The sequence below is a fragment of the Oncorhynchus mykiss genome, chromosome 6 (genome assembly GCF_057628025.1).
Source record: "Oncorhynchus mykiss isolate SJ-2025 chromosome 6, ASM5762802v1, whole genome shotgun sequence".
NCBI lineage: Eukaryota > Metazoa > Chordata > Actinopteri > Salmoniformes > Salmonidae > Oncorhynchus > Oncorhynchus mykiss.
The window spans coordinates 37701665-37722436 of NC_143027.1; the positions used below are offsets into that span (position 1 = coordinate 37701665).

Below are 20772 nucleotides of genomic sequence, written 5' to 3' on the forward strand. Positions count from 1 at the left end.
ACAGGTCAACATTCACAAGGCCACAGGGCCAGATGGATTACGAGGACGTGTACTCCGAGAACAAGAACACCAAGATAACCTGCCTGAATGACTACGTCTGTAGCCATGAAGTGCTTTGAAAGGCACCATCATTCTAGAAACCCTAGACCCACTCCAATTTACATACCGCCCCAACAGATCCCCAGATGACTCAATCTCTATTGCACTTCACACTGCCCTTTCCCACCTGGACAAAAGGAATACCTACATGATAATGCTATTAATTGACTACAGCTCAGCATTCAACAACATAGTGCCCACAACTATCCTCAAAAACTTTGACAGCTGCACCATCAAGAGCATCCTAACTGGTTAAATCACCGTCTGGTATGGCAACTGCTCGGCCTCCATCCGCAAGGTGCTTTAGAGGGTAGTGCGTACAGCCCAGTACATCACTGGGGCCAAGCTTCCTGCCATCCAGGACCTCTATACCAGGTGGTTTCAGAGGAAGGCCTAAACATTGCCAAAGACTCCACCCACCCTAGTCATAGACTGTTCTCTCTGCTACCGCATGGCAAGTGGTACCTGAGCGGCCAAGTCTAGGTCTAAAAGGCTTCCTAACAGCTTCCATCCCCAAGCCATAAAACTGCCTACATGTATAGTACCAGTCAAAACTTTGGAAACACCTGCTCAGTGAAGGGTTTTTCTTTATTTTACTATTTTCTACATTGTAGAATAATAGTGAAGACATCAAAACTATGAAATAACACATGTAGAATGTGGAATCATGTAGTAATCCAAAAAGTTATAAACTAATCTAAATGTATTTTATATTTGAGATTCTTCACAGTAGCCACCCTTTGCTTTGATGCTTTGCACACGCTTGGAATTCTCTCAACCAGCTTCATGAGGTAGTCACCTGGAATACATTTCAATTAACAGGGGTGCCTTGTTAAAGTTCATTTGTGGAATGTCTTTCCTTCTTAATGCATCCAAACCAATCAGTTGTGTTGTGATAAGGTAGGGTTGGTATACAGAAGACAGCCCTATTTGGTTAAAGACCAAGTCCATATTATGGCAAGCTCAAATAAGCAAAGAGAAACAACAGTTCATCATTACTTTAAGTCATGAAGGTCAGTCAATGCAGAAAATTTCAAGAACTTTGAAAGTTTCTTGAAGTGCAGTCGCAAAAACCATCAAGCGCTATGATGAAACTGGCTCTCATGAGGACCGCCACAGGAAAGGAAGACCCAGAGTTACCTCTGCTGCAGAGGATAAGTTAACTGCACCTCAGATTGCAGCCCAAATAAATGCCTCACATAGTTCAAGTGACAGACACATCTCAACATCAGCTGTTCAGAGGAGACTGTGTGAATTAGAGGTCGACCGAACATGATTTTTCAACGCCGATACCGATTATTGGAGGACCAAAAAAGCCGATACCGATTAATCTGACTATTTTTATTTATTTATTTGCAATAATTACAATTACAACAATACTGAATGAACACTTATTTTAACTTAATACAACAATAAAATCAATTTAGCCTCAAGTAAATAATGAAACATGTTAAATTTGGTTTAAATAATGCAAAAACAAAGTGTTGGAAAATAAATTAAAAGTGCAATATGTGCTTTGTAAGAAAGCTAACGTTTCAGTTCCTTGCTCAGAACATGAGAACATATAAAAGCTGGTGGTTCCTTTTAACATAAGTCTTCAATATTCCCAGGTAAGAAGTTTTAGGTTGTAGTTATTATATGAATTAAAGGACTATTTCCCTCTATACCATTTGTATTTCATTAACCTTTGACTATTGGATGTTCTTATAGGCACTTTAGTATTGCCAGTGTAACAGTATAGCTTCCGTCCCTCTCCTCGCTCCTCCCTGGGCTCGAACCAGCAACACAACGACAACAGCCACCATCGAAGCAGCGTTACCCATGCAGAGCAAGGGGAACAACTACTAGAAAGCTCAGAGTGAGTGACGTTTTAAACGATATTAGCGCGCGCTAACTAGCTAGCCATTTCACTTCGGTTACACCAGCCTCATCTCGGGAGTTGATAGGCTTGAAGTCATAAACAGCGCAATGCTTGACGCACAACTGTTTGAATGAATGTTTATGCGCCTGCTTCTGCCTACCACCGCTCAGTCAGATACTTGTATGCTTGTATGCTCAGTCAGATTATATGCAACGCAGGACACGCTAGATAATATCTAGTAATATTATCAACCATGTGTAGTTAACTAGTGATTATGATTGATTGTTTTTATAAGATAAGTTTAATGCTAGCTAGCAACTTACCTTGGCTTACTGCATTCGCGTAACAGGCAGTCTCCTTGTGGAGTGCAATGAGAGAGAGGCAGGTTGTTATTGTGTTGGACTAGTTAACTGTAAGGCTGCAAGATTGGGTCCCCCGAACTGACAAGGTAAAAATCTGTCGTTCTGCCCCTGAACAAGGCAGTTAACCCACCGTTCCTAGGCCGTCATTGAAAATAAGAATGTGTTCTTAACTGACTTGCCTAGTTAAATAAAGGTATAAACATTTTTTTTTTTTTTAAATCGGCCCCCAAAGATACCGATTTCCGATTGTTATGAAAACTTGAAATCGGCCCCAATTAATCGGCCATTCCATTCCGAATTGCTGCAAAGAAACCACTACTAAAGGACACCAATAAGAAGAAGAGACTTTCTTGGGCCAAGAAACACGAGCAATGGACATTAGACCAGTGGAAATCGGTCCTTTGGACTGAAGAGTCCAAATTTGAGATGTTTGGATCCAACCGCCGTGTCTTTGTGAGACCCAGAGTAGGTGAACGGATGATCTCCGCATTTGTGGTTCCCACCGTGAAACATGGAGGAGGAGGTGTGATCGTGTAGGGGTGCTTTGCTGGTGACACTGTTAGTGATTTATTTAGAATTCAAGGCACACTTCACTAGCATGGCTACTACAGCATTCTGCAGCGATATGCCATTCCATTTGGTTTGCACTTAGTGGGACTATCATTTGTTTTTCAACAGGACAATGACCCAAAACACACCTCCAGGCTTTGTAAGGGTTATTTAACCAAGGAAAGTGATGGAGTGCTGCATCAGATGACCTGGCCTCCACAATCACCCGACCTCAACCCAATTGAGATGGTTTGGGATAAGTTGGACCGCAGAGTGAAGGAAAATCAGCCAGCAAGTGCTCAGCATATATGGGAACTCCAAGACTGTTGGAAAAGCATTCCAGGTGAAGCTGGTTGAGATGATGACAGCTTTGCACATTCTAGGCATTAAGGCAAAGGGTGGCTAATTTGAAGAATCTAAAATATATTTGGATTTGTTTAAAAAAAATTTGGTTACTACATGATTCCATGTGTGTTATTTCATACTTTTGATGTCTTCACTATTATTCTACAATGTAGAAATTAGTAAAAATAAAGAAAAACCCTTCAATGAGTAGGTGTGTCCAAACTTTTGACTGGTACTGTACCTATTACCTCAATTACCTTGACTAACCTGTGCCCCGCACATTGACTCGGTACGGCCTGTATGTAGCCTCGTTATTGTTATCATATTGTTGCTCTTTTGTTTTTTTTACTTTAGTTTATTCAGTAAATATTTTCTAAACTCTTTGTCTTAAAACTGCACTGTTGGTTAAGGGCTTGTAAGTAAGCATTTCACGGTAAGGTCCAAACCTGTTGTTTTCGGCGCATGTAACAAATCCAATTGGATTTGATTTGACGTGTACGCATTACGTTACCATAGCTACGTCATTTCGTTAGGCAGTCAATTCCGCCTCCGCCATATTGTAGGAAATCCGTCTCTGTGTTGCCACTAGTTACCACAGTCACAAAGGCGGAATTTCCTATAATCGTAAAAATGTATTATTAATATTGTGTTGCTTTTTTGTCTTAATTTAAGTTTAGGCATAAGGTTAGCATTGTGGTTAGTGTTAAGGTTAGGTTTAAAATCAGATTGTAAGAAGATACATTTTAGAAATAGGAGGGGTTTATTACTTTGTGGTTGTGGTAAATAGTGACGACCGTCTGTGTGCGCTGTCAGATTAGAGTTTAATCCGTGGGGTTACGGTCAGAACGGGAACAATAGCTAGTTACACCTGGAACAGGGCTCGATAACCGCGAGGAAACGCTGGTTTGAAAGCGACAGGTTTTATGGATGAGTCATCTAAGTAAATTCAAGCAATTTGATAATGAGGTTACTGACTAACGTTTATATTAGCATTCAAATGGATTGCAAGTGATTTGTCAATCTGACACCCAGCTAGTTTGCTAGCTAACTCTTAAAATCGAATTAAGTTTATCCACTAAGTAAATAGTGAAGACTTTTGCTACACGGGACAATCACCACTTCTCTGTTTTCTATGGTCCATATCAATTTGTGACATTTTGACACGGATTAACGCTGTTAGTAATCGAACCTAATCAAATCAATCCTCTCGGGAAGAAAACAAATCTCTATTCACTCTCATAACTTCAAGACGGAGTAACCAGCTAGCGCTGCAAACTAGCTAGTCAAACTAGCTCATCAAACTTGGTCCTGAGTGGAGACCAGACGGAACTAACATGTCTGGAAAAGACAAAGACAAGGAGAACGCCGGAGAAAAACAATCTACAACTGAGCGGCTCGTAAAAGGTGAGTCGATTTTGCAAACGTAGCTAACTACAGTGCCGTTAACTAGCTATGTAAATTACCTAACGTTCTGTTTTAACATTCCAAATGTTGGCTAGCTGACAAGTTAGGTAACGTTACTGTAGTTACACCAAATGAAGCTGCGAGAACATGCTACAGTAATTAACTAGTTAACGTTAAATTGAACCAACCAGAACTGTATCTACTTGGCTGTAGTAACTAGCTTAGTTTAATTTAGTTCTGTCACAATGTTCAATTTCACTAAGTAACAGTAGGACACAAGTTAACTTGTTAAAATATATATATATATATATATAATATATATATATTAGTATTCACTCCCCACATGTAGAAGTCAACAGGCACGACGACATACACAGAATGGTTTGAGAAAGGATTGATAGTGGCCAGTATATTTTCAAGACATGGTTTATAGCAGGCCTGCCATGAAGCTTTACTGTGACCAGAGGTGAATCAAGAGGCACATGTGACCCCTGGCTCTAAATCACCAGGGCATAGCTTTGTGGTTGCAGGTCTGACACGTTCTTTGAGGAGGTCTACTTAGTCTATGGTCATGGAAAGTGATGTAAGGTACCTGGCATCATTAGGCAGGTTTCAGTGGGGTAGTCTAGATAGGCCAATGATATCTCATCATGAGAAATGTAGTGACTGTGTGCAGTGTGCAACACAAGGGCCACTGAGGGAGAGTGGGCCGTGAGAGGTTTGCTATTGCTGTGATTAGGCTGGCAAGGTGGATTTCTTAACTCAGCTCTTGTGGACCTTGTTAGCACTGCCTGGCCTGAAGTGTCTGTGCAGCTGAGCACAAGCCAGCTCTCCCCCTCGGCCAGCCCAGCGCTACCCACCAATTCAGGGTGAGAGGGCCAGGAGAAAGAGAATGCCCTGGCAGGGGATCAACATTTAAATGTATGCCAGTAGGGAGAGGGTGAGTTAATTGCGGAAAGAATCTCCCCAGTAGCGTGCCCGACATGGTCTAGCCACGGGTGTGGGATTGTGGGAGGAAGAGTGCGAGAAAGATATTTGTTTGTACATCCAGTCAGGACCAGTGGGGTCCCGGCATGGCAGTTTTAACTGTACCAAGGCTAAGGAGAGGATTTATGAGTAGAATGATGCTGCTAATCTTCTGATAATGGTACTATCCACCTTTTTTTGTCTCACACTAAAACTGATACTTTCTGTTTTCTTTCTGTTGAAATCCTCTCCATTGTGGATAGCCTACATTATTAAAGAGGTGGATGGGATGTGTTGTACAAGTGCTCTACTTGTACCACAACTGTAGTCCAGATGGAAAATGACAGATATTCATAATTTTTTCTTTATTGGTGAGTTGATATTTTGCGCTTCACTTCATTTATGTGGTTTAGGGGTAGCCTCAAATATCAGTAATTTGGTAATTGAACCAGACTGAACCAGAGTGTATGCTAACCATGTCTGCCTGTCTGAAAGGGAGAGGCCCAGCTTGGTCCTGTGCCATGCACAGAGCATGTGATGTCACTGACTCAGTGGCAGAGAGGACCACCACTCTGGGTTAGAGCTGGGAAGATAAGCCAGAAATGATCGACACTTATCGCAGGCATTTTGCTCATATCATTTATTACAATAAGTAGCCTATACTAGAGAGATGTGAAGTTTGAAATTAAGTAAGTATGGTAATATGGGTTATTGTTAATGGGACAATCAATGTCTACAACCATCAAACTAGTAGTAGTAATTTAAAGGATATTTTAGGGCCCTATAAAATCCGTTAACGTATCAATTCTGTCAATTTATAGTAATTTTGATTTTTGTCCATATCTACACTGTAATTGTCTAATTGGCTGAGTAATGTGTTCAGTGATTAGGGCAATTCAGATGGGAGGACAGCATAATGTCCAACTCCCCCCACAGCTACCTGAGAGATATTTTTAACCAGGAAAGTTGACTGAGAACACGTTCTCATTTATAGCAACAACCTGGGGAATAGTTACAGGGGAGAGGAGGGAGATGAATGAGCCAATTGTAAGCTGGGGGTGATTAGGTGACCATATGAGGGACAGCTTGGGAATTTAGCAGGACACCAGGGTTAACACCCCTACTCTTACGATAAGTGCCACGGGATCTTTAATGACCTCAGAGAGTCAGGACACCCGTTTAACATCCCAGCAAAAAGACAGCACCCTACACAGGGTGGGATATTTTGTTTTTAGCCCAGAGGAAAGAGTGCCTCCTACTGGCCCTCCAACACCACTTCCAGCAGCATCTAGTCTCCCATCCAGGGACTGACCAGGACCAACCCTGCTTAGCTTCAGAAGCAAGCCAGCAGTGTGATGCAGGGTGGTATGCTGCTGGCATCCTGATTCTATAGCCTAATCATTCAGTGTGCCATTGTCCCCTTTTGTGAGTGTTTGATACAATTAATAGAACGACTATTTCTATACCAGCAGGATCCAAATCTGAAACAAAGATTGAATATATATTGGCCCTTTGTCTTGTTTGTTATGCCAATTTGGGTGAGATGTAGGTCTTGTTTGTCATTGAACGGCCATGCTAATTAGTAAACTAATCTAAAGGACATAGACTATATATATACAGTGCCTTGCGAAAGTATTCGGCCCCCTTGAACTTTGCGACCTTTTGCCACATTTCAGGCTTCAAACATAAAGATATAAAACTGTATTTTTTGTGAAGAATCAACAACAAGTGGGACACAATCATGAAGTGGAACGACATTTATTGGATATTTAAAACTTTTTTAACAAATCAAAAACTGAAAAATTGGGCGTGCAAAATTATTCAGCCCCTTTTACTTTCAGTGCAGCAAACTCTCTCCAGAAGTTCAGTGAGGATCTCTGAATGATCCAATGTTGACCTAAATGACTAATGATGATAAATACAATCCACCTGTGTGTAATCAAGTCTCCGTATAAATGCACCTGCACTGTGATAGTCTCAGAGGTCCGTCAAAAGCGCAGAGAGCATCATGAAGAACAAGGAACACACCAGGCAGGTCCGATATACTGTTGTGAAGAAGTTTAAAGCCGGATTTGGATACAAAAAGATTTCCCAAGCTTTAAACATCCCAAGGAGCACTGTGCAAGCGATAATATTGAAATGGAAGGAGTATCAGACCACTGCAAATCTACCAAGACCTGGCCGTCCCTCTAAACTTTCAGCTCATACAAGGAGAAGACTGATCAGAGATGCAGCCAAGAGGCCCATGATCACTGGATGAACTGCAGAGATCTACAGCTGAGGTGGGAGACTCTGTCCATAAGACAACAATCAGTCGTATATTGCACAAATCTGGCCTTTATGGAAGAGTGGCAAGAAGAAAGCCATTTCTTAAAGATATCCATAAAAAGTGTTGTTTAAAGTTTGCCACAAGCCACCTGGGAGACACACCAAACATGTGGAAGGAGGTGCTCTGGTCAGATGAAACCAAAATTGAACTTTTTGGCAACAATGCAAAACGTTATGTTTGGCGTAAAAGCAACACAGCTGAACACACCATCCCCACTGTCAAAAATGGTGGTGGCAGCATCATGGTTTGGGCCTGCTTTTCTTCAGCAGGGACAGGGAAGATGGTTAAAATTGATGGGAAGATGGATGGAGCCAAATACAGGACCATTCTGGAAGAAAACCTGATGGAGTCTGCAAAAGACCTGAGACTGGGACGGAGATTTGTCTTCCAACAAGACAATGATCCAAAACATAAAGCAAAATCTACAATGGAATGGTTCAAAAATAAACATATCCAGGTGTTAGAATGGCCAAGTCAAAGTCCAGACCTGAATCCAATCGAGAATCTGTGGAAAGAACTGAAAACTGCTGTTCACAAATGCTCTCCATCCAACCTCACTGAGCTCGAGCTGTTTTGCAAGGAGGAATGGGAAAACATTTCAGTCTCTCGATGTGCAAAACTGATAGAGACATACCCCAAGCGACTTACAGCTGTAATCGCAGCAAAAGGTGGCGCTACAAAGTATTAACTTAAGGGGGCTGAATAATTTTGCACGCCCAATTTTTCAGTTTTTGATTTGTTAAAGTTTGAATTATCCAATAAATGTCGTTCCACTTCATGATTGTGTCCCACTTGTTGTTGATTCTTCACAAAAAAATACAGTTTTATATCTTTATGTTTGAAGCCTGAAATTGCAAAAGGTTGCAAAGATCAAGGGGGCCGAATACTTTCGCATGGCACAGTATAAAAGTATGTGGACACCCCTTCAAATGAGGAGAATCGGCTTTTTCAGCAACACCCGTTGCTGACTGGTGTATAAACCCGAGCACACAGCCATGCAATCTTCATACGCAAGCACCGACAGTAGAATGGCCTCACTGAAGAGCTCAATGACTTTCAATGTGCCGCTGTCATAGGATGGATTCCAACAAGTCAGTTAGTCAAATTTCTGCCCTGCTAGAGCTGTCCCTGCCAACTGTAAGTGCTGTTATTGTTAAGTTTAAATGTCTAGGAGCAATAATGTCTCAGCCGCGAAGTGGTAGGCCACACATGCCCACAGAAAGGGACCGCAAAGTGTGTAAAAATCGTCAGTCCTCGGTTGCAACACTCACTACCAAGTTCCAAACTGCAAGCAACGTCAACACAAGAACTGTTCGTCGAGAGCTTAATGAAATGGGTTTCCATGGCCGAGCAGCCGCACACAAGCCTAAGATCACCATGCACAATGCCAAGCATCGGCTGGAGTGTTGTAAAGCTCACCTACATTGGACACTGGAGCAGTGGAAACACGATCTCTGGAGTGATGAAATCACACTTCACCATCTGGCAGTCCAATGGACTAATCTGGGTTTGGTGGATGCCAGGAGAACGCTACCTGTCCGACTGCATAGTGCCAACTAGAGGTCGACCGATTATGATTTTTCAACGCCGATCCCGATACCGATTTATTGGAGGACGATTTATTTTTTTATTTGTAATAATGACAATTACAACAATACTGAATGAACACTTATTTTAACTTAATATAATACATCAATAAAATCAACTAAATAATGAAACATGTTCAATTTGGTTTAAATACTACAAAAACAAAGTGTTGGAGAAGAAAGTAAAAGAGCAATATGTGCTAATGTTTCAGTTCCTTGCTCAGAACACGCGCCTGCTTCTGCCTACCACCACTATCAGATACTTAGGTACTTGTATGCTCAGTCAGATTATATGCAACGCAGGACACTACTTCCGGCGCCGACAGAGATGGCCGCCTCGCTTCGCGTTCCTAGGAAACTATGCGTTTTTTTATTTTTTTTTACGTGTTATTTCTTACATTGGTACCCCAGGTCATCTTAGGTTTCATTACATACAGTCGAGAAGAACTACTGAATATAATTGCAGCGTCAACTCACCATCAGTACGACCAAGAATATGACTTTCGCGAAGCAGATCCTGTGTTCTGCCTTTCACCCAGGACAACGGAATGGATCCCAGCCGGCGACCCAAAAAAAAGACTTCGTAAAAGAAGGAAACGAAGCGGTCTTCTGGTCAGACTCCGGAGACGGGCACATCGCGCACCACTCCCTAGCATACTTCTCGCCAATGTCCAGTCTCTTGACAACAAGGTTGATGAAATCCGAGCAAGGGTAGCATTCCAGAGGGACATCAGAGACTGTAACGTTCTTTGCTTCACGGAAACATGGCTCACTGGAGAGACGGTATCGGAGTCGGTGCAGCCAGCTGGTTTCTCCATGCATCGCGCCGACAGAAACAAACATCTTTCTGGTAAGAAGAGGGGCGGGGGCGTATGCTTTATGGTTAACGAGACGTGGTGTGGTCACAACAACATACAGGAACTCAAGTCCTTCTGTTCACCTGATTTAGAATTCCTCACAATCAAATGTCGACCGCATTATCTACCAAGGGAATTCTCTTCGATTATAATCACAGCCGTATATATTCCCCCCCAAGCAGACACATCGATGGCTCTGAACAAACTTTATTTGACTCTTTGCAAACTGGAATCCACATATCCTGAGGCTGCATTCATTGTAGCTGGGGATTTTAACAAGGCTAATCTGAAAACAAGACTCCCTAAATTGTATCAGCATATCGATTGCGCAACCAGGGCTGGCAAAACCTTGGATCATTGCTATTCTAACTTCTGCGACGCGTATAAGGCCCTCTCTTTTCGGAAAAGCTGACCACGACTCCATTTTGTTGCTCCCTGCCTACAAACAAACTAAAACAAGAAGCTCCCGCGCTGAGGTCTGTTCAACGCTGGTCCGACCAATATGATTCCACAGTCCAAGACTGCTTCCATCACGTGGACTGGGATATGTTTCGTATTGCGTCAGACAACAACATTGACAAATACGCTGATTCGGTGAGCGAGTTCATTAGAACGTGCGTTGAAGATGTCGTTCCCATAGCAACGATTAAAACATTCCCAAACCAGAAACCGTGGATTGATGGCAGCATTCGCGTGAAACTGAAAGCGCGAACCACTGCTTTTAATCAGGGCAAGGTGACCGGAAACATGACCGAATACAAACAGTGTAGCTATTCCCTCCGCAAGGCAATCAAACAAGCTAAGCGTCAATATAGAGACAAAGTAGAATCTCAATTCAACGGCTCAGACACGAGGTATGTGGCAGGGTCTACAGTCAATCACGGATTACAAAAAGAAAACCAGCCCAGTCACGGACCAGGATGCCTTGCTCCCAGGCAGACTAAATAACTTTTTTGCCCGCTTTGAGGACAATACAGTGCCACTGACAAGGCCCGCAACCAAAACATGCGGACTCTCCTTCACTGCAGCCGAGGTGAGTAAAATATTTAAACGTGTTAACCCTCGCAAGGCTGCAGGCCCAGACGGCATCCCGAGCCGCTCCCTCAGAGCATGCGCAGACCAGCTGGCTGGTGTGTTTACGGACATATTCAATCAATCCCTATCCCAGTCTGCTGTTCCCACATGCTTCAAGCGGGCCACCATTGTTCCTGTTCCCAAGAAAGCTAAGGTAACTGAGCTAAACGACTACTGCCCCGTAGCACTCACTTCCGTCATCATGAAGTGCTTTGAGAGACTAGTCAAGGACCATATCACCTCCACCCTACCTGACACCCTAGACCCACTCCAATTTGCTTACCGCCCAAATAGGTCCACAGACGATGCAATCTCAACCACACTGCACACTGCCCTAAACCATCTGGACAAGAGGAATACCTATGTGAGAATGCTGTTCATCGACTACAGCTCAGCATTTAACACCATAGTACACTCCAAACTCGTCATCAAGTTCGAGACCCTGTGGTGTCAGGAAAATAACCTCACACTCAACGTCAACAAAACTAAGGAGATGATTGTGGACTTCAGGAAACAGCAGATGGAACACCTCCCTATCCACATCGATGGAACAGCAGTGGAGAGGGTATTAAGTTTTAAGCTCCTCGGCGTACACATCACAGACAAACTGAATTGGTCCACCCACACAGACGGCATCGTGAAGAAGGCGCAACAGCGCCTCTTCAACCTCAGGAGGCTGAAGAAATTAGGCTTGTCACCAAAAGCACTCACAAACTTCTACAGATGCACAATCGAGAGCATCCTGTCGGGCTGTATCATCAACTGCTCCGCCCACAACCGCAAGGCTCTCCAGAGGGTAGTGAGGTCCGCACAACGCATCACCGGGGGCAAACTACCTGCCATCCTACACCACCCCATCCTACACCACCCGATGTCACAGGAAGGCCATAAAGATAATCAAGGACAACAACCACCCGAGCCACTGCCTGTTCACCCCGCTATCATCCAAAGCTGGGACCGAGAGACTGAAAAACAGCTTCTATCTCAAGGCCATCAGACTGTTAAACAGCCACCACTAACATGGAGTGGCTGCTGCCAACACACTGACTCAACTCCAGCCATTTTAATAATGGGAATTGATGTAAAATATATCACTAGCCACTTTAAACAATGCTACTTAATATAATGTTTACATACATATGAGAAGAGTATTGTAGGGTATGTGTATACTGTACTCTATATCATCTACTGCATCTTTATGTAATACATGTATCACTAGCCACTTTAATCTATGCCACTTTGTTTACAAACTCATCTCATATGTATATACTGTACTCGATACCATCTACTGCATCTTGCCTATGCCGTTCTGTACCATCACTCATTCACATATCTTTATGTACATATTCTTTATCCCTTTACACTTGTGTGTGTGTATAGTAGTAGTTTTGGAATTGTTAGTTAGATCACTCGTTGGTTATTACTGCATTGTCGGAACTAGAAGCACAAGCATTTCGCTACACTCGCATTAACATCTGCTAACCATATGTATGTGACAAATAAAATGTGATTTGATTTAGATAATATCTAGTAATATCATCAACCATGTGTAGTTAACTAGTAGTTATGATTGATTGTTTTTTATAAGATAAGTTTAATGCTAGCTAGCAACTTACCTTGGCTTACTGCATTTGCGTAACAGGCAGTCTCTTTGTGGAGTGCAACGAGAGAGAGGCAGGTCGTTATCGCGTTGGAGTAGTTAACTGTAAGGCTGCAAGATTGGATCCCCCGAGCTGACAAGGTGAAAATCTGTCGTTCTGCCCCTGAACAAGGCAGTTAACCCACCGTTCCTAGGCCGTCATTGAAAATAAGAATGTGTTCTTAACTGACTTGCCTAGTTAAATAAAAAGGCACCCAAAGATACCGATTTCCGATCGTTATGATAACTTGAAATCGTTCGACCTCTACTGCCAACTGTAAAGTTTGGTGGATGAGAAATTATGGTCTGAGGCTGTTTTTCATGTTCCAGGTTAGGCCTCTTATTTCCAGTGAAGGGAAATCTTAACGCTACAGCATACAATGACATTGTAGACAATTCTGTGCTTCCAACTTTGTGGCAACAGTTGGAAGGGCATTTCCTGTTTCAGGATGACAATGCCCCAATGCACAAAGCAAGGTCCGTACAGAAAGGGTTTGTTGAGATCGGTGTGGAAGAACTTGACTGGCCGGCACAGAGCCCTGACCTCAACCCCGTCGAACATCTCTGGGAGGAATTGGAACGCCGACTACGAGCCAGGCCTAATCGCCTAACATCAGTGCCTGACCTCTCTAATGCTCTTGTGACTGAATGGAAGCAAGTTCCCGCATCAATGTTCCATCATCGAGTGGAAAGCCTTACCAGAAGAGTGGATGGAGGATGTTATAGCAGCAAAGGAGGTACCAAATCCATGTTAATGCCCATTTTTGGAATGAGATGTTAAACAAGCAGGTGTCCACATACTTTTGGTCATGTAGTGTATATAAACTCAGTTTAGGCTTATCCTAACCTATGATTTTGTTTCCAAACTCTTGGTCCTCCTGACCAATAGCAGTTTGAATCTCGTCTCCAACTAATTTTGCAGTGGATTTAGTCACCACCACTGTAGACTGGGATCATGTGCAAGTGACCCTAGAATACTATGGCTGATCTGTGCGACGTGTGATCCAGCACTTTTGCTCAAGTCAGTTTCACTGAGATGGTGTTGTTGTTCCCAATAACTGGCCAATAGGCCTAGCCCTTGACACATTCTAGCTACTGCCTGCCTTGCCTTCGCACCTCACCGAGTTGCCATCCATCCATATTTTCTTGGATCCTTGCAGCCAGGATCTTGCCATCAGTGGGGCTAGCTAGCTAGGCTTCTAAATAAACAGTCTGAACTTCGAATCCCCTGCTAATAGAGGCTTTGCCTAATCTCTTAACGCTTGTACCCAGCTTACAGTTCCTTTCATTGCCTGCCTTGTAGGTCCAGGAACGCTTACTGTTTATTTATACCACACTTGTCAGAGCATGACAGCTTGTATTGATCATAGGCTGACCAAGTTGGAGCTCACTATGTGTTCTGCTGGTGCAATCCCACTGCAGGCCGGCCAGGTCCGTGCCAGTAATCCCCCTCCCCCATTCCCCATCCCAAGCCAGCTCATCACACAGCCAGCCTACACCCTACCTGTCCTGTGCTGCACACCAAAACGAGGCTGCTGGACTCATAGTAGGCTATCCACAAGGCTCTGGTCAAAGGTAGTACACTATGTAGGGAATAGGATGGACTTGCATTTGACTGATTTGTTGCTCCAAAACCTGTTGAAGATGCCAGTGGAGTAAAGAGATGTGGCATTTTGTTTCAGCATGACAAACGGTGTGTCAGACTGCTTCTCAGACGACAGGTAATATTATCAATTGATTCTGCTGCTGACGCATTGCACAAGTCAACCAAACCCCTCATCTCTCCAGACTGGCCTCAACCTCCTGGAAACCTGTGACTGATGATAGTAGGTAAGGTTAGGCTGTAGCCTAATGCATCAGGCTGCCTCTGGTCCTCTGGACAGTCAGGTGCAGCCACACTGATTTAAACACACCCGCAAAAAAGCTCAGTAGAGCTCACTCATATTTCAGCCATTGGTTTGTGTGGCTTTCGTGAGCGGCATGTGGCCTCGAATCTCTGTTGATGTTCTGTGCGGTGCTACAACCTGAGCCATGTGGAGACTAAGTGGCCCCTGATCCGGACTTTAACCCCGCCTGTGCCCTCTTCTCAGGCACCTGAGGTAACAGTCTGGACAGTGGTATGGATCTAATGGCACAGATTGTCAGGGGTGTGGTTTAGCAGACAGTTGTTCATGAACCCACAGTTAACCGGTTTGACGCTGACAATACATTATCGGTCTATATAGGTTTAAACTTTTTTGATGGCCACGGTTTAAAAGAGCTACTATTCTTATTTCTCAACTTGTAATTAAAGCTTGCATACCTGCCTACCATACGCCTGTCAGCGTATCACCCACCTCTTTACAATGTGAGCTGGATGCAGTATAATTGTTTGAAACGTGAACGTTTTGCTTTACTTCAAATAATGAGGAATGTCTTGCCTTGCTTCAAAGTAGCCTTGCCAAAATCCAACCATAGAAATGTGGAGGCAGTCTGTAGCAACGTTGACAGAAATGTGCATCCCTACACCCCAGACATGGCCCCGCCTGGAATGTGTATGTGATCCTAACACATTGACCAAACCGTCTCTGTGCATGTGTCATTGTACGCATTTTGATTTTTGTCCATCCCCACCAGACTCATTCATGGCACGCAAGTTAAAATGGCGAGCTGGGCGCCTGCACGCTGACACGGTTGCCAGTTGTAGTGTTTCCTCCGACACATTGGTGCGGCTGACTTCCAGGTTAAGTGTGCAGTGTGTCAAGAAGCAGTGCGGCTTGGCAGAGTCGTGTTTTGGAGGACACGGCTCTCGACCTTTCCTCTCCCGAGTCCCATCGCAGCAACTCCAGTACGGACAAGACTGTAACTACCAATTTGGATATTACAAAAAAGGAGTAAAAAAAATGAGATGGGAGATGCCGGACTTGCAGGGCATCAATCGTCTAAAAAAGAACCAATTTCTATTTTACCGCCTGGCTACGCAGATTCCTGTAGAGCGCGCATGAGCAGTTTGGATGAAATTACTGAATAACATGTACTGTATGTGGGCAATTCCACGGTAGAAAATTATATACATTTTTTTGTAATCTTTATTTTACTAGGCAAGTCAGTTAAGAACAAATTCTTATTTACATCGTCGGCCAAACCCAGACGACGCAGGGTCAATTGTGCGCTGCCCTATGGGACTCCCAATCACGGCCGAATGTGATGCAGCCTGGATTCGAACCAGGTACTGCAGTGACGCGCCACTCGGGGAGCTTTGACTCAGGTTTTTTCACTTTAAAATGTATGCCAAACAAAAATCATTGATTTCAAGTTTAACTATGCACAAGGACTACTTTTAACAATTTCCACAGAAAAATAGTCTAAAACGTATTTAGTGCAAGAACTGTGCAGATACCAACTTTGGTAACGGAATTATGGTAAATAATAATAATAAAAAATTAAAAAATTGTCTGCAGAAAGAATGTGTCAACAATGACATGGCACCTTGAGTTTGAAAAAAATCTCTTTTGGTTATTGAAGGGAAGTGGATTTACACCCGGAAACAGAATTAAGATAAAGGAATTACATTATGGGTCCCTGAACTATACAACACAGAAATGCATATGCATATCTCCTCATGTTTCACAAGTTTGGACAGCCCAGTAGAAAAAAGTGCAGTACAATACAGCACACCAAAGCAGAGTATGGTAGAGTTCAGTGTAGTTGAGTACAGTACAATATACCTTACTTTTCTGTGCTGTATTGTACTGTGTTATTGTATTAGAATGTACTCTACTGTGCTCTACTCACTGTACAGTACTTCACTGTTCTCTAGTCACTGTAGAGTACTGTATTATCCAAACATACAACTATGATAGGTTCAGATTTGGTGTGGTCCGTCTGTGGACATTATCAAGGCCAGGGTGGACTGACCAGATTTCATGGACGTCCATGGACATACGGTGTTGGTCAGTGCTCAGTGGGTGAGGATGCTGGTTACAGTAAATGGAAAGCGAGGGGCTTCATGGGTAGGTGTCAGAAAGAGCTGGGAGAGGTGGCATTAACTGGAGAGAGAGGGGGGTTGTCCATACTCAAGACTGTTTTAACACTCTTGGTTTGACTACCAGACAACAGAAAGACAAAGAAAACAGATATGAGTTGAAAATACAGTGCATTTGGAAAGTATTCAGACCCCTTGACTTTTTTCACATTACAGCCTTATTCTAAAATGGTTTAAATAAAAACGTTTCCACAATCTACAGACAATACCTCATACTAACAAAGCGAAAAGTTTTTATTTATATTTTTTCAAATGTATTATATATTTTTTAAATAGAGAAATACCTTATTTACGTAAGTATTCAGACCCTTTGCTATGAGACTTGAAATTCAGTTCAGGTGCATCCTGTTTCCATTGAAAATCCTTGATGTTTCTACAACTCGATTGGAGTCCACCTGTGGTAATTTCAATTGATTGGACATGATTTGGAAAGGCACACACTTGTCTATATAAGGTTCCACAGTTGACAGTCCATGTCAGAACAAAAACGAAGCCATGAGGTCGAATGAATTGTCTGTATATTTCTGAGACAGGATTGTGTACAGGCACAGATCTGGGGAAGGTTACCAAAAAATGTCTGCAGCATTGAAGGTCCCCAAGAACCCAGTGGCCTCCATCATTCTTAAATGGAAGAGGTTCGGAAACACCAAGAATCTTTCCAGAGCTGTCCGCCTGACCAAACTGAGGAATCAGGGGGAGAAGGGTCTTGGTCAGGGAGGTGACCAAGAACCTGATGGTCACTCTAACAGAGCTCCAGAGTTTCTCTTGTGGAGGTGGGAGAACCTTTCAGAACGACAGCCATCTCTGCAGCACTCCACCAATCAGGCCTTTATGGTAGAGTGGCCAGACGGAAGCAACTCCTCAGTAAAAGGCACATGAGAGCCCGCTTGGAGTTTGCTAAAAGGCACTTAAAGGACTCTCAGACCATGAGAAACCAGATTCTCGGCTCTGATGAAACCAAGATCGAACACTTTGGCCTGAATACCAACTGTCACGTCTGGCGGAAACCTGGCACCATCCCTACAGTGAAGCACGGTAGTGGCAACAGCATGCTGTATGGAAAATAATTTAATCAAATTTAAAATGTGTAAAAAGTCAAGGGGTCTGAATACTTTCTGACTGCACTGTAACAGTATGCCACTGGAATGGAGGCCAGTAGTTGGTGACCAAACTGTGGTTTATGACTTATTATTTCCCATTGTAGCCAATTCAGTTGCATTAATTCCATGACTGATTTTTGGTAATTGGTAACGGAATTGCACATTTATCACTTGTTTATGTATTATTATCAGTAAAATCACCATTTGGTAGCTCTACCGTTACTTGTTACTTCTGTGAACTTTCATTATTCTCCCTCATGAGGGAGATAAATTAGAAAATATCTTGTGGGTTTTTGGTAATTGAATTACATTGAAATATTTCTTAAACTTACTGAAGGTAAACAATGTATCCAAAACGAAATATAAGTGTTATTAGCTCGCAGGGTTCATTCTGTCAACATTGTGTTTTGGTGTATTTCTGATACCTTTTTAAAACTTCATAGGGATCAAATCCCGTTAGCGGGATCGATTTGACAACATCCGGTGAAATGGCAAAACGCCAAATTCAAATATTATAAATATTTAACTTTCATAAAATCACAAGTGCATTACACAAAAATAAAGCCTAACTTCTTGTTAATCCAGCCACGTGTCAGATTTCAAACAGGCTTTACGGCGAAAGCAAACAATGAGATTATCTGAGGACAGCACCCCATCATACACACACATGAAATCATATTTCAACCAAGCAGGTGCGACACGAAAGTCAGAAATAACTATATAATTCATGCCTTACCTTTGAAGATCTTCTTCTGTTGGCACTCCAATATGTCCCAGAAACATCACAAATGGTCCTTTTTGTTCGATTAAAAAAAAGTTTATATCCCCAAAATGTCAATTTATTTGGCGTGTTTGATTCAGAAAAACACCGGTTCCAACTCGCCCAACATGACTACAAAAGATCTAATAAGTTACCTGTAAACTTTGTCCAAACATTTCAAACAACTTTCCTAATCCGTCTTTAGGTATCCTAAAACGTAAATAATCTATTACATTTAAGATGGAAAAAAGTGTTCAATAGAGGATAAAATCAACGTTGAGAGCGTGAGACCTGGAGCGCGTGAAACCTGGAGCGCTCACCAAACAAAAGAGTACACTTGGCTCTACTCGTTCTGCTTCTTCATTTCTCAAAGGAAAAACATCAACCAATTTCTAAAGACTGACATCTAGTGGAAGCAATAGAAACTGCAACCAAATGCCACATCTAGTTTCCTATAGGAAACCAGTAGAAAACCGTGATCAAAATTGTATTTTATTTTCCTGGATGCTTTCTCCTCTGAGTATCGCCTGCCAATTAAGTTCTGTTTATACTCCTGACATTTCAACAGTTTTTAGAAACTTTAGAGTGTTTTCTATCCAAATCTACCAATTATATGCATATCCTAACTTCTGGGCCTGAGTAGCAGGCAGTTTACTTTGGGCACGCTTTTCATCCAGACGTCAAAATACCGCCCCCTATCCCAAAGAAGTTAAGACATTTTCTGGTAAATGTTTTCAAAGATCCCTTTTCCATCTGTTTATCCAGAAACCAAAGCCTTTACTTATGCCTATTTTTTAAGCTGGAAAATGGTTGAAAAATGTATCCATGCTTTCATTCTCCCAAAATATAGACTCTTCGCTTTAGTTTGACACCCAATTTGTATATGCCCCTATGAACTTTACATGTTTATGCTCATGGGTCCTTTGACGGAAATGCCCATGTGTACATTTATTTTGCAATGCTCACGCACCCAACGTGGCTGGTTCCAGTTTATATTAAGTGTGTTAAGCAGGGTTCAAAGCTGTGTCCCTTTAACTTGGCAGTGCAACATCAATTTTTTATTGGTTGCCAGTGATGTACATTTTGTTGCTGGTCACGTTAGTTTTTGATTCACAATTAGCTTTATTTTATTATCAAGATTTATTGAAACTGCAATGTGTATGCCTCAATTTGTATGCAGACCAGGTAGCTTATTAAAGAAGTTTGGTCCGAAGTCTTGGTTGAATCTTTGCGATGTGCAATTGTCATCATGCGCTGTTTGAATTCAAATTTCTAAAGGCTTTTCCAAAAAACCTTCCCAATTAAATGTTTTCTAAAAAGTAGGGGTACCTGGCAGAATGATACCATGATGATTTGTATCAATCGCTGGGCATTTGTTTATCAAACTCTGCCATCGCATGTAGTCTACACTAGAGGTCGACCGATTTATGATTTTTCAACTCTGATTATTGGAGGATCAATAAAAGCCGATACCGATTAATCTGCCGATTTAAAAAAAAAAATATATATATATATATATTTTTTATAAGTAAATAAATAATGTATTTATTTGTAATGACAATTACAACAATACTGAATGAACACTTATTTTAACTTCATATAATACATCAAAGTCAATTTAGCCTCAAATAAATAATGAAAGATGTTTAATTTGGTTTGAATAATGCAAAAACTAAGTGTTGAAGTAGAAGTGCAATATGTGCCATGTAAAAAACGTTCAAGTTCCTCGCTCAGAACATGAGAACATATGAAAGCTGGTGGTTCCTTTTAACAAGAGTCTTTAATATTCCCAGGGAAGAGTTTTAGGTTGTAGTTAT

The 20772-nt window shown here is 42.2% G+C and overlaps 1 protein-coding gene across 9 annotated transcripts in view; it reads left to right on the top strand.

Moving 5' to 3' along the window:
* Positions 1–3769: 3769 nt before the first annotated feature.
* The window catches only part of ppp3cca (protein phosphatase 3, catalytic subunit, gamma isozyme, a), an 80924-nt gene continuing 63921 nt past the window's right edge, over positions 3770–20772 (top strand). For all 9 annotated transcript variants that reach the window (XR_016496651.1, XM_021606375.3, XM_021606377.3 and 6 more), the window contains exon 1: positions 3770–4620. Coding sequence is in view for 8 of the 9 variants with exons in the window: in XM_021606375.3 (XP_021462050.1) it covers positions 4551–4620 (70 nt within the window). In the remaining variant the exon portion in view is untranslated. The remainder of the gene's footprint in view (positions 4621–20772) is intronic.